The sequence below is a fragment of the Sus scrofa genome, chromosome 9 (assembly GCF_000003025.6).
Source record: "Sus scrofa isolate TJ Tabasco breed Duroc chromosome 9, Sscrofa11.1, whole genome shotgun sequence".
Classification (NCBI taxonomy): domain Eukaryota; kingdom Metazoa; phylum Chordata; class Mammalia; order Artiodactyla; family Suidae; genus Sus; species Sus scrofa.
The window spans coordinates 87,997,617-88,013,132 of NC_010451.4; the positions used below are offsets into that span (position 1 = coordinate 87,997,617).

Consider the following 15,516-nt stretch of genomic DNA (forward strand, 5'->3'; position numbering starts at 1 on the left):
TAAAATTCTGTGAATTTGTGGAATTGCATGAGACATAAGTACGGATAAAGGAGAGGAGAAGCCTAAGCATGGGCTTTGAGTAACTTCAATATTTAATGAGCATACTGAGGAGTATGAGCCTAAATGGAGACTGATTAGGAAGTGGAAAGAGAGAAAAGGAAACCAGGAGAGTATGAAGTCACAGAAGCCAAAGGAAGAGAGTGTTTTAAAAGGGAAGATGTAGCCAATAGTGTTGAAAGCTAATGAAGGGCCAAGTAGGATGAGAGCATAAAAATCTCATTGTATTTAGTGACATGGAGTTTATTGATGACCTTAATAAAAGCTTCTTTAGTGGACTAATGGAGGTGGAAGATAATTTAGAGATAGGTGACTGAGGCATCAGTGAGGAAAAAGCAAAATGAGAAAGCAGAATGGATCACTTTTCAAGATTTTTAGCTGTTCAAAGGAGAAGAAAAGAAGTGTGGCAGTTAAAAGGATCAATGGAAGTAAGGATGAAGATATATATTTTATATATGTGTATGTATGTATATATTTATATAGTCTTAGTTAAATATATATAATTTTATTTTCAAGATGGCAGAAACTTAAGTCTATTTAGATCTTGATGAAATGAATATAATTGGGAATTTTAATATGGATTTAATATATTAGGGAGAAAAACATAAATATTAGTGAAAAAGTAGGAGGGGATGATATCCTAACCACAGGTGGAGGGAGAAATTCTGGGTGGGCTAACAACTCCTCTAGTGCAACAGGAGGGGAAAAGAGGTAGACTTCCCCAGGACTCAAGTCTCAGTCATTATACTGTTTTATATCTTCCCTCTTTCTGGGTGATCTAATCCTTTTTTATAAGAGAGTGTTGTAGGTGGTTGGTGCAGTGGCTTCATGCTCTCAGAGCAGCCATGAGAAAGGAGAACACTAACTCCATCTTCTGCTGCAGGCAGGTTAGTGAAGTGTGGGAGGGGAAATAGCTACCATCAGAACAGATTATGGGAGAAGCCACTTTTCAGATAAGGAAAGGGTAGGGCGGTGCTCAGAAAAGACTTGGAAAATGTAGGGGAGTCTGCCATTTCTAAGAACACATTTGAAAGTTCAGGTGGATCACGATGACTAAGAAAATATTTGTTATTGTCTAAAGATAATTTTAAATCCAAAAGCAGTTTAGCAAAATGGTAGAAATTACTGAGGAAAACTATGAAGTGAATGCCAGATGCTTTGTGCAAGGAATTTGGCTGTAAGAGAAAAGAGGAAGATGAAATTAAATTCTTTTTGACTTTTTATCCTCTATAATCTAGCTAGTTACCTATGCAGTTTCAGTTCTATTTTGTTCCTTATCATTGATTGATTTTCTGTACAAGATACTTTCTAAAATCCTTTTTTCTGAGCCATTGTTCATGCTTTTCCCACCGCCCAGAATACCATTTACATCCTTTTTCACCTTTATGAACATACCTCTTCCTTTAGGACCCTTTAAAATCTACCTCTTAACTTCCTCTTTGTTTAATAATATTTTTTCACTCTGAAATAATCAGTGCTTGTTGTAAAGGCATTTGGAAAATACATGAAATTATAAATTAACCCACATAATACCTTTACTCGGATATGTGCTTATTATTTTTACACTAGTACTTCTAAAATTGCTGAGTCTCAGCCATTAAAAGGAATGAAGTACCAGCATTTTTAGCAACATGGATGGACCCAGAAATTATCATGCTAAGTGAAGTCAGCCATACAATGAGACACCATCATCAAATGCTTTCACTGACATACGGAATCTGTAAAAAGGACAGAATGAACTTCTTTGCAGAACAGATGCTGACTCACAGACATTGAAACACTTATGGTCTCTGGAGGAGACAGTTTGGGGGGTGGGGGGATGTGCTTGGGTTATGGGATGGAAATCCTGTGAAATTGGATTGTTATGATCATTATACAACTACAGATGTGATAAATTCATTTGAATAATAAAAAAAACACTACATTTGGGGAAACTAAAATAAATAAATAAATAAAATTGCTGAGTCTCTTCTGCTCCACTAAATATTTATAAGAAAATTTTAATGGGTGTCTAGCATTCTGTGGTATAGACGTACCATATTTCACTTAACCGTTCTCCTAATATTAGTCAACTTAGATAATTCCCATGTTTCCTATTGTAAATAAAGTATTATCGTTTTTTTAGAATTATTTTGTGTATCTTTATTGAAAATTGGGAATTTCCAAGAATGGCTAGTTTGGAGGGTCAATAATGTGATTTTATTTCTTCCTTTCTAACTTTTTAAATTTTATGTTATAGCCAAAATCTAAGTATATTAATTTGAAAAATAGCATCATTGATAGCTGAGGGTAGAGAAGTGGGTGAAACCAGAGTGTTAAGTGACAAAGCTAGGAAGGATTTTTATAAAGAAAAAAGCATATTTTGAAGAATGAGTTATTTAAGACAATACAAGTTCAGTTCTTTATAACATTTAAAGAGAAACAGAACAATAGCCATGTTGTGGGTGAATATCAGTAGAGTAATTTAAATTGATTGTATAGAATTTATTTTTTTCCCAAAGGTATTCAATTTATTTTTTCAACCTGCGTTAATTTTTTTCTTTTTTTATTACTCAATGAATTTTATTACATTTATAGTTGTACAGTGATCACCACAACCAAATTTTATAGCATTTCCATCCCAAACCCCCAGTGTATCCCCCTACCCTCAACCTGTCTCATTTGGAAACCAAAAGTTTTTTAGTCTGTGAGTCAATATCTGTTCTGCAAAGAAGGTCATTGTGTCCTTTTTTTAGATTCTACCTGTAAGTGATAGCATATGATGTTGGTGTCTCACCATCTGACTGACTTCACTTAGCATGATAATTTCTAGGTCCATCCGTGTTTCTAAAAATACTGTTATTTCTCTCCTTTTAATGGCTAAGTAATATTCTATTGTGTATATATGTACCACTTCTTCTTTATCCACTCCTCCATGGATGGACATTTAGGTTGTTTCCATGTCTTGGCTATTGTATACAGTGCTGCAATGTACATTGCAGAACATGTGTCTTTTCGAGTCATGGTTTTCTCTGGATAGATGCCCAGGAATGGGATTGCTGGATCAAATGGTAATTCTGTTTTTAATTTTCTGAGGAATATCCATCCTGTTTTCCACAGTGGTTGCACCAATTTACATTCCCACCAACAGTGTAAGAGGGTTCGCTTTTCTCCACACTCTCTCCAGCACTTATTGTTTGTACACATTTTGATGATGGCCATGCTAGCTGGTGTAAGGTGGTACCTCATAGTTGTTTTGATTTGCATTTCTCTAATAATGAGTGATGTTGAACATCTTTATATCTCCTGCCCTTTTGTTTGTTTTTTTGGTGTTGAGCTGTAGGATGTGTTTATAAATTTTGGAGATTAATCCCTTGTCAGTCCATTCATTTGCAAATATTTTCTCCCATTCTTTGGGTTGTCTTTTTGTTTCGTTTAGGGTTTTCTTTGCTGTGCAGAAACTTTTAAGTTTAATTGTCTCATTTGTTTATTTTCATTTTTGTTGTCATTACTCTAGGAGGTAGATCTGAGAAGATGTTGCTGTGGTTTGTGTTGGAGAGTGTTTGGCCTATGTTTTCCTCTCAGAGTTTTATAGTATCTAGTTAGGTCTTTAATCCCTTTCGAGTTTATTTTTGTGTATGGTGTTAGGAAGTGTTCTAATTTCATTCTTTTACATGTGGCTGTCCAGTTTTCCCAGCACCACTTATTGAACAGGCTATCTTTTCTCCATTGTATATTCTTGCCTCCTTTCTCATAGATTAGTTGACTGTAGCTGCATGTATTTAATTCTGGGCTTTCTATCCGGTTCCACTGACCTATATTTCTGTTTTTGTGCCAGTACCATACAGTCTTGATGACTGTAGAATAAAACATTATCTTTTACAGAAATACTTGCCTACACAGTTAACACCTTTAGGGCAAAAATCCTTTAAGAAGATTACTAATTCAAAAGGAAATGTTTATAAAGCCTCTAAATGTATAGAGATATATTATTTTCCAGAAAGACTATAATAAATTATCCTTCTCTAAGCAGCTTTTATGAATATATAGGGACTACTCCATTGTCAGCATGGAGTATTTTTTACAAGTTTTCATTTTTGAAGTAGAAAAATGGCTTCCATTGGGATTTTCATCTGCTTTTCCTTGATTAATAATTAAATTGAATGTTTTTTCTTAGCGTTATTGATCACTGAAAGTTTTCTTCTTTGTATTATTTAGTCATGTCCTTAATGCATAAAACATAAGATTTTTAATTGAATTATAAAAGATTATTATTGTTAATATGATTGTAAAATGTTATTATATGCTAATTATATTGCTTTATATTATATTTGTTATTTTCACTCTAATTCCTGTGTTCCCAATAAAATACATTGCACGTGTCTAATCTTTATAGAATTCTCCATTCCCAGAAGTCGTATAGCACTCTATAGTTCTACTCTATAGTCTTAAAATTTCATTCTCTGTTGTGGTGTATTTTTCATTAATAGTGTCTTATTAATCTTTTATAGCCAGAAAAATAGTAAGTTGCCTAAGAACCAGAATAAGGAGTATGTTTGTCATCATTCCTATATTTGTAATTGGTATTATGTTATTGACTTCTAATTTGCTTCTAAAATTATTATTATGTATATGCCCATCAAAATATATAGCAAATTAACTCACTGAGTTAATTATCATAATGTTCTAGAAAACTGTATGTATATTTAAAGCCCTTGGGAATACATTATTTTTCTTTATAATATCTTTATGCTTGTAGTAAGATTTGGAAATAAATATTCCTGGGGTATATTAAAATTATTTCAAAAGTTTTAGGATTGTGTATTAAAGAAACATTCTGTCGGGAGCATGTTACTTGAATCATTGTTACGTGAAAGGTGGTGTGAACCATCTGATAAATGATTTCTTTCTTTCACGTCAAGCAACCCAACTTTTCTGAACATGCTGGTTTTGCAAGGATTTATAGTTCCCTGCCTTCATGCTGGAGTTACTTCAGCTTTCCGTGATGCATTCCAGCTAATCTGGAGGTTAAGGCGTTCCTTGATCATGGATAGATCTGATTGCTACTCAGCCCTGGAATTCTTTATAAAATTCCAGAACGTGGGCTAGAAATTGACTTAGGGAATCCAATAAAGTTGCAAGTCTTGGCAGTCATCCAAGTGAAATTTATAGACTGGAAGAAATATGGGCTTTCCATTGTTCTCTTTTTCACCTTTCTGGGGTTTCTTTTGTGTGTATGTGAGTATGTGAGTGTAAATTTATCATTTTGCTGACATTGGAGTAGAAATAATCATTGAGGGAATCCAGCTAAAGATTTTTCACTTTGGATTGTCTCTGGTCTTTCTGAACTTTGACCCAAACCTGCACTAAGAGTGAATTTATTCTCCTTTTCTAGGATGCTTGTGTCATAAAATAAGAAATTGTTCTTGAGAATGAATCATGGTAGTATAACAGCTGATGTGCTCTTTGCCAGCTAGGTACAACTCCCAAATCACTATTCTTCTGGCTCTGTGGGAACTTTCGAGACAAGATCTGAGAAAATGTGATCATATATATTGTTTCTGTTCATTCTGTGAAATGGTAATGGAGTCAAGAAAACAAGCTCTGAGGCCTTTTACAGATTTTAGTCTTTTTGTGTGTTCCTGATGCTACGTAGTACATGGAGATCCAAGCAGTTCTCTCATATCTGATCACTGAAAATCTGTCTTATTCTTACAGAATGGCTTTGCTGTTGTGAGGCCCCCAGGCCATCATGCTGAAGAATCCACAGCCATGTAAGTACCAGGGACTGTTGCCCATCTCCAAGCGCCACGGTTCCTGGCGGTCACCTGCCCCGTGCATGTCTCTGAAGCCTCTAATTGTTAGCAGATGGACTGAGAAATCTTGCGAGGTACTCCCAGAAGCAGATTTATGGCTTCAGAGATCATATAGCATTTTAAAAAATGCTCTGAACATTATTTATAATGGTTTTCCTGGCTGATTTGCTTTCTTATTTCTCTGTTCTTCTCTATTCCGCAGGGGGTTCTGCTTTTTTAATTCAGTTGCAATTACCGCCAAATACTTGAGAGACCAACTAAATATAAGCAAGATATTGATTGTAGATCTGGTATGTATTCCTGGCCAGAGCTGCATTTTCAGTGACTCTAGATAAAAGGGAGCGAATTTGTATTTCTCTGTTAGGTTGCTTTGCTTTTAGCACTTGCAAACAACTGAAGGGTGTGTTTCCTTTGAATGTGGAAACTCATTAAATTCAGAATTGCAGTTCTGAAACCATAAACATTCACGTTTCACTTTCATGGTGTTAACTGCAATTTAATGAGAAGAAGGCGCAGATCAGGGCAACTTTTATGATCCTTAAATGAATTGATACTTCCACAGTTAAAATAACCCAACAGAACCTGAATTTACTTTTCCCTACAGAATATAGACTTTAAATAGTCAGATGTGCTGGAAAGAATGCTGTTGCTTTGGTAACCAATTGGCTACTTCCCCTGGTTAGCAATCATGTTGCTTGTTGTGCAACAGTGGTATTATTAAAACAAGTCAGCATGTCATTCTTTCTGAAAAGATCTCAGATCATGTATGCCAGTTTGGGATGACTCCCGGCAGGAACCCTGAGTGATTAAAAGTCAGAGGCATTAGATTCATCTTGCATTTTAACATGATACATTCTTACACAATAGTTATAATTTGTTTAACAAATGGTTTGTTTAAATGCAGATGACACTTGGCATGTTGTCTGTAGTATATTCATGAATAATGAGCTGGAGATCTGCCCCATACCAAAGGACCAACCCAGGAAAGGGCAAAAGAGAGCTGACTGGTGATTTATGAGCCCCGTTTTCGGTTTGCCTCCAGTTCACGAGGAGGTGTAATAGGTTGTCTGACAAAGCATAGACAGGAAATGAACCCTGGCATCCAAAGCGAACCTGCTACATCTGTACTTAATTAATTTTTGCAGGTGATAAAAGATTTAAAGGCAAAATATGTTAAAAGTTTTTTTGAAGTGCAAAGCTTAATAGTCTAAATCTTGTTCATATCTGCACTCATAATTAAATCTTATTGGGAAGTCGTGGCCTCACCGTCCGGCCTTCTGATTCAGTTAAACAGGCACAGCAAAGGACAGAGAGCACAAACAAAGCCAGCTGAAGAAATACTTAGTCAAGTTAAAATAGAGATAAAAGGAACGAAAGACTGATAACCATTTCTAGTGTTTGGTAGGAACAAATGTTTTCCACATAGTGTATTTGTAGCCTTCCTGCAGGTACTTTGGTGCTGAGTACCGAGACCCAACTTCCCATGTATTTTCCAAACATGCTTAAGTTTCACTGTAGGTCACAGTTCACCATTAAAGAAATGTGTTGAAGGCCTAGATATACTACAGCAGCAAGACCTTAAAATTTTACCAAAATGAGGACATCAGTACCTATTTTCCCATGGACTTATAAAATGACATTTAAAATGATAAATAATTATTGGTTTGTATGATTTGTAAGATAGCAAATTTTTAAAATAGTTTATATACTTCTAGAACTCTAAAGTTGTGCTAGAAAGATAAGCCAAAAACTTGAAGAAAGGGTAGCAAATGAAGACCAGAGGTTGTGAGGAAATTTTTCTGTGCTTTCTAAACTTGTCAAAATTATGTAGGAAGGAGGTTGGTGAACTGTCATCCTAGCCTTAAGAATTTTTAAATATTACTTTCCGATGGTTCTGTGGAGGTAAAAACTATTAAGAGAGAGACTCTTTGAAAGCACACTTGTGGCATCTGATAGACTTGAAAGCTAAAATGCCTGACTTGTGATGGGTGGGTATTTTGTACCTCAGAGGATTTGTGTGTAAAGTTTTGTTTTTGTATATTAATAGAAGAATAAAAAGTTGCTAAAGATAATTTGATATGATTTATAAAATAAGTAGCTCCAAGGAGTATCCTGTAAGCTTATTGGCCTTTGATTATGAATTTGCTCCATTATCCTACATAAAGGATACTGATTTCCCAGCAGGCTGTCATAGAAGAGAAGTTTTTGTTTTATATTCTCCAAACATATGAGGTTCTGTCCAAAGAGTTGCTTCTGAGATCACCACCAGCCTGCATATTCTTACTTTCAAGTCTTCCAAATTCTGCAGCTGCAGGGATACTTTGAGGAAATTCCCCTGTTTCTTCCAGCTGCCGAGAAGGAAGTTTTAAAGTGCCACGTGGCTCTGAGACATCCGTTCTCCCTGGCTGACAGGTCTGTTCTGCGAGTCAGCAGAGGAGAAGTGAAGGTTCTTCAGGGGCAGAAGAACTTCATTCCTGCATATCCAAAGCCATTAACTTTAGCTAATTGGTACGAACCAACTCCACCAATTCCTGGGCCAACAGGAGGCAGAGCTACTCCATTGTACAGCAGCTAGATTCAGCATTTTTATATGCCTTGTAAGTGAAGAGTCACAGCTCTAATTCAGCCCTTATTTAAGGCCACAGCCAAATTGAGAGGCATTGAGTATTTTAGACAGGAATGATTCTAGATGATCTGTGGAACTTATTCATTCTAGTTCTTCTGGGGAAGATTCCAAAGGCATTCAGAGTGGTGAGGAGAGGGAGCAGGTGCACTTGCTTTTCAGGTTCTGAGAGACTGGCCATTGTGTTCAGAGCATGAACTTGTCCTGGAAGTAGGGTTTGCTTGCATAACTCAGGTAGCTTTTATGTAATGTGACTTTTAGTTGGAAAAAAAAAATGTTTTTAGGCTCATTTCATTTAAAAAAAAAAGACACTTCAAATGTCCTTAGATTTTAGTCAGTTCCATTTTTGGCACCAAACCTGACCAAAGAATTGTTATAAGTGCCAAGCTAAATAATTATAAGTGATAACATTTGTTGGTAGAATATATAATTTATTCAACACTATTTTAACTTTGTAATAAAAACATACTGGCACTAAATCCTTGTATAGAATAAATTTTCTCAGTATATATTTAACTGGTAAAATATTGAAATGATTTTTTTTTAGCATTTCTCAGCAAATCTTAGATACAAGATCTATTTTGAAGCTATTCATGATTTGGTTTATTTCATTACTTTAATAAGTATCATAATCACCAATAGTTTTCTTATATTGATCTGGTCTATATTTGTTGCTATGGAGAAAAAAAAATATGTATATTTTTAGAGAAAGTTGAAAAAAATATTCTCAAAGATGTAAATTGTTGCCCAAAACAAAAGGCACATTTGGAATTACCTTTATCTCTAAATATTTTGTGAATATAAATATGGAATCGAGGATTGTCCAAGTATTTTTAGAATGGATTTGTGAATTTTAAATAAATAATATCTGCTGAAACCTTATTGTGCTACGGGCAAGGCTATATTTCTTATTCTGAAATTTATGCAACAGTAAGTCCCCAACACATTTTTTGTAGAACAGACGACTTCATATCTAAGACAAATGATTTTTTATTTGACCTCCTTAAATAAACCTTTACAACATCAAGGCAGTATTTTTCTGATTTTCAAACTGTGGTTATATTTAGACCTAGAGCAAAACTTTTCTTGCAATGTTGACTTAAAATTCTATATGTAGTAAGAATCAGGCATTCCATCGCTGTTATTTTTCAAAGTATTTTGTTTGCCCATCCTCTAGGTATCTAGTAGCAAATTCAAAAGACATTGTGGATTAAATTGTTTTATTTTTCTTCTCATAAAGGAAAATAGTTTTGCTATCTCCTCCTTCCTTTCCTTTCAACATTCAGAAATCCAGGAATTAATATATTTCCAGTAAGCTAAGTTTTCCCCTGATATGTGTATGCCTTTAGTTAGAATAAGTTTCTTAAAAGATGCATTATCTTCCTCAATATTTTATGACTCCTTACTTATTTTGAAAATATGTACTATATAAAAGAAAGGTGTCTACCCTGTGAATAGCAAGCTCAGTGCAGGCTTTCAGGTTTTGGTGGTGTCTAGTAAGGGAGTTCTGGGATGGAGGCTGAAATAGAGACAAGTTATGTAAACCTCAATAAGGAGCAATAATGACCACTAGTCTCACTTCATAGGTTTACTAAGAGGATCAAAGAGATAATGAATGTAAGTGTCAGTTAACAGTATAATGGTTATGAGTTTGGTCTTTGGAGTAAGAAGTGGATTCACAACCCAGTCTTGCAAAAATTACTGAAATTCTGTTAAGTCTCAGTCTATTTACCTTTTAAATTAGGGATAATATCATACACCTCAAATGACTGTTAAATAATCCAGGCAAGATATTTAATGTAATGCCCAACTCAAAAATTGTAGGCATCATTGTTGAAAATAGTGTGACTCTTACTGATATAAAGTACAATGTAAGTGTATAGTTACAAGTGACCAAAATATTTTTATAATAGAACCTGAAACTGTAAGTTACACATGTAGCAGTAGCATTATATTAAGTACAAATATGTAGATTATTTAGTTTTAAGAATCATTTATTTTGTTCTGTTCAGAAACTATTAGGAAGCATATTAATTGAGCTTTTTAACACGAGGTCTTTCAGGGAGAAATTTTTAAAAATGCTGTTAGTTTTGTTTTTCCCATATCTTTTATCAATTCCAACATGTTTATATCATAAAACAATTAGAAAAAAGAACTATTAATTTTTATATCATTATCAAATACAAATGTCCTAAGATTTTTTTTTCTTTCATTATAATGAAACAGACTTTTATTTTCTCTCTCTTTGTGGGAAGGGGGAGTGGTGTAGGGAAAGAAAAAGAGGAGGAAGGAGGCTGGGAAGAGAGCCATAACATAATATTAAAATTAGCCAGATTGGATAAGATTGCATAAAGTCTATGCCATCTTTCTGCTTTGGCCCAAGTGATTTAATAGCTAATGAGCTCATGCTCCTGTGTCTTCGACTCTTGCCGTCACGATTTTACTAAAATAAAGTACGAAGTCCTTTTTGCATCTGGCATCTCTTTTGAAGTCATTCTAACTGCTGAGGGACTGCTAACTGAACTGAACGCTTCAAGAAAGCCAATTTACTCAGCTGGTTGCAAAGCCTTTGACCTTAATGGTGGGACTTGGCAAATCAATGCATACACGTATGTTTAGTGTTCTGTCAAGAATTGCGAAAATGCTCTGAAAGCCATAGATCCTTCTGCAGAATACTAGTTTGTAGTTTAAACATTAGTCTTTCTTCAGAGGCCAATGAGGCTAGTTAATTAAGCCTGAGGGGTTATGAACTGTTGGCAGTTAATAAGTCATAAAATTCCTCCATAAAACAGGATGCGAGATTCCATCACTGAAGCAAAGAGTACAAAGGGCCGGTGTATAAATATCTAATTGTACCAAAGGACTGGGCTTTCTCAATGACTGCTCATCTGGAGTCTCCAGGGCATGTTCGCTGTGGTTTCCTGATTTTTAGAAGCCAGTTTAAAAAATGAGTGCATTAAAGGGTAATTTGCCTGAAAGTTCAGGAAGTAAAGGGGGTGGTGTGGAAGCAAGCTGAACAGAAGAAAGAAATAGGGACATAGAAGACAGAAAATGAGCAGGAGGGTAGGGTAGAAAAAGGCAGGGAACCTGAAATCAGCAAAGTTGTCTTCACACAGAGTTAGATGTGACTGTATTTATCATCTATTTTCTTTTCCCTGTAGGATGTTCACCATGGAAATGGTACACAGCAGGCCTTTTATGCCGACCCCAGCATCCTGTATATTTCACTCCATCGCTATGATGAAGGGAACTTTTTCCCTGGCAGTGGAGCCCCAAATGAGGTTCGGTTTATTTCTTTAGAGCCCCACTTTTATTTGTATCTTTCAGGTAATTGCATTGCATGATTACCCCTAATTTTCTTGTCCTTTGCTGGTGTTTTAAATTACACGAGATTACTGAATTGTCCCACGGGACCAAGAACCAGTGCAGAACAAGTGCATAACCCAGAGCACTGGTTGTCAAGCAAGGTTGGGCTGATTTGACATGTTGTTTGATGTTTATTTCAAGAGCTCACATGTGTTTGTGTTCCTCTTTTCTTGCTTCTTCTCTGTGCTCTTCTCTACCCACTGTGGTGTGGTTTTTCTTTTCCTAGGTTGGAACAGGCCTTGGAGAAGGATACAATATAAATATTGCCTGGACAGGTGGCCTTGATCCTCCCATGGGTGATATCGAGTACCTTGAAGCATTCAGGTTGGTACTTCTTTTCCTGAAAGTGGCAAATAGAAAGCAAGTGTCCATTGAAACAACATTAAATATTTATTTCTAACTAAGGGAAAGTGGCTAAAGGAGCCATTCTATCAAAGCTTCAAAAACATGTTTGGTTTATGGGGCCTGAATATTGCTACAAAGTCATATAAGGAGTATGTGTAAGAAATAAAGGTATATCAAAACCTTGTTGTAGTTGTATAGGTATGTTGGCCAATGGCCAGGCATACTCCCTTTTCCCTGCCAAAAAAAAAAAAGGTGGGGGGGATATTTTATTAAGTAGTTCTGGAAAATTCTGTATCGTAACATATGATGTGATTTAGAATGGACATTAGCATATTAAATGCTACAGGAAGTCCTTCACTACTTATTTAACTTTTTTGAATGGGCATTTCCTAAACTTCATTGGACTATCAGATTTCTTTTGCTCATAGCACCACTTGGCATTCTTAGTTCTGAGGAGCTAACTCACATTTGAAACACTGGCCTAGGCAATCTTATTTCGTGGTTGAGTAAATGACTTTTGCCTCTCATAATATGTGTATTTTTCTCTCTCACATTAAAACACCAACTGATGAATTGGTTGTATTCAGTTTCTTTAGAAAATATAGGCAGTAATTAAAGTGTATATTAATATGTACATATTGCATTCTACCTTTTTCCTTTAAAAATTCTTCAAATTAATTTAAACAAGAAATACAACCAATTTAAAATTTTATTTTTGGATATAGTTTTTTCGAGGCATTTACTTTCTCAAGTTAAAAATTTTTGGAAAGGTCACTATTTTATGAAGAAATATCAGATTATGTGTGTCTCACTTGCAATATTTTAGGAGATTTTAACCGATTAGTAATGTTTGATTTTTGGATGTTTATTTGAAAGCAAAACAAATAATTGCATGATAAACAATGTTAGAAGCATTTTCTTAAAAAAATTAGCATTTATAAATTTCCAAGGGAAAAAATCCTATTGATAATGTGTCTGAATTACATAAGGAAAATTTTCAGTCAGTGAAGTTTTGCCAGGTTTCTCTTGTCCTGTGTATCATGCATATTTCAATTTCTCATTAAAAGTCATTTCTTATTTGCAAACAGGCCCAAGAAAAATGATAGAAAATTGCTATTTTCGGAGTTCCCCTTCGTGGCTCAGTGGTTAATGAATCCAACTAGGAACCATGAGACTGTAGGTTCAATCCCTGGCCTAGCTCAGTGGGTTAAGGATCCGGCGTTGCTGCGAGCTGTGGTATAGGTCACAGATGTGGCTCGGATCAGATCCTGAGTTGCTGTGGCTCTGGCATAGGCTGGCAGCTACAGCTCCAATTAGACCCCTAGCCTGGGAACCTCCATATGCCACGGGTGCAGCCCTAGAAAAGACAAAAAAAAAAAAAAAGAAAACTGCTATTTTCAAGACTACACATTGAAATAAATATATTTGTTTTGATATTTGAGGAACATTCTACTCATATTTCAGATTTGTACTTTGAAAAAATATACTCATGTTATCTATATTTCATAGAATGAATAGCTGAAATAAGTTCATTTACTTTGACTTGGGTCATGTATGAATATATTTCATGCTATTTAGCAGTAAAAAAAAATTAAGAAACTATGGGAGTTTCAATATTACACATTCTTTTTTCCTATTTTTGCAACTTAATAACTTAAAAGTAATTCTAATGGGAAAATAGACTTTTATATTATCTCACATATGAATTTGTCTGTTTATGAAGTTAACTTAGACTTTTATATTATCTCACATATGAATTTGTCTGTTTATGAAGTTAACTTAGATGATACACATATTAGGTTCTTAACTTTCTTCTCACATATGACCATATCCATTGGTCTGCAATACAGGATTATTAGTTTTTTATTATCATAATACTGTTTGTGGTACTATAGCTTTACCTAAGAATGGATCACAATGTTCACAATAGGGAAAGATAATTTATGTTTTGTACCTGTTTGTTCTGTCACAACAAAGTTAAAAGTGGATGAGATATTATTTTTTATTTTTATTTATTATTATTTTTTTGTCTTTTTGCCTTTTCTTGAGCCACTCCCTTGGCACATGGAGGTTCCCAGGCTAGGGGTCGAATTGGAGCTGTAGCCACCGGCCTACACCATAGCCACAGCAACGTGGGATCCGAGCCGCATCTGCGACCTACACCACAGCTCACGGCAACACCGGATCCTTAACCCACTGAGCAGGGCCAGGGATCGAACCCACAACCTCATGGTTCCTAGTCGGATTCGTTAACCACTGCCCCACACGGGAACTCCAGATATTATTTTTTAAAAACCCCTTTTAGGAGTTCCCATTGTGGCACAGTGGATTACGAATCTGACCGCAGCCACTTAAGCCACTGCGGAGGTGTGGGTTCCATCCCTGGCCCATATGTGGCTATAAAAATTAAAAAAAAAAAAAAAAGAAAGAACCCCTTGGAACACAACAATTTCTTTAATGTGAAAATAAATATGACATATACACTATTTTTTTTGATTGATATGATAACATGAATCAGGTGCTCCCGAAAGTGGTTGAATATCCTCAAGAATGGCACGTTCTCTTTGCCTGGAATGTGGATGCTTTATTTTAGTAAACTTTTATAAACTCTCCAGTGCAGTCACTATAGCCAGCCTTGATTAGCAGAGAAGCAGCATTTTTAGGTAGGCTGCAGAAATGTAAAATTGTGGCTTTTAATATTTGTAGTTATTTAAGAACAGATTTAAACTGTAATTGTTTTGTTAATTTTGAACTGTACCATATCCACTTGCCATTCAACACGTGTAACTAAAAATTCATGTAAACTTGTTATGAGGAATCAAGAAAGTCAGTCCTTTATTATTTATTCACAAAATAGTGAATACTATTTATTTACTATTTACTAATACTATTTATTCACAAAATAGTCACCCAACACATAGTATATGCCAGGTACAATGACGAGCACTTGGAATTTAGAGCTGATTTGCTTTTAGGGAACATAATACAAGAGATACTTCTTGTTCTAGAGAACAGATGTCCTTAGACATAGAGAGGATAAAATGATGAATTCTTCCTGAAGAGTTTCAGGAAAGGCTTCAATCATGTACCTGTACTTCTAAGGATAAGTGAAGGTTTTCAAGGGGTAAAAGAATTGGATTCATACTAGGCAGAGAGAACAGACTATGAAAAGCATGGAGTCATAAAATGGTCCTGCTCTGTGGGCTCAAGAGCATGAGGGTGGTGTGGTGTGGCAGGTGTATTATACTTCATAAAGTCTTCTGTAGGCAAAAAACTGCCCATCTAATTTTTTTTTTTGTCTTTTCGTTGTTGTTGTTGTTGCTATTTCTT

At 35.3% G+C, this 15,516-nt stretch overlaps 1 protein-coding gene across 34 annotated transcripts in view; it reads left to right on the forward strand.

Moving 5' to 3' along the window:
- HDAC9 (histone deacetylase 9) overlaps window positions 1-15,516 on the forward strand; it is a 1,028,404-nt gene that overhangs the window by 833,217 nt on the left and 179,671 nt on the right. For all 34 annotated transcript variants that reach the window (XM_021102482.1, XM_021102481.1, XM_021102484.1 and 31 more), the window contains 4 exons: window positions 5,755-5,810; window positions 6,055-6,142; window positions 11,637-11,756; window positions 12,068-12,165. In XM_021102482.1, coding sequence (XP_020958141.1) covers window positions 5,755-5,810; window positions 6,055-6,142; window positions 11,637-11,756; window positions 12,068-12,165 — 362 coding nt within the window. The remainder of the gene's footprint in view (window positions 1-5,754; window positions 5,811-6,054; window positions 6,143-11,636; window positions 11,757-12,067; window positions 12,166-15,516) is intronic.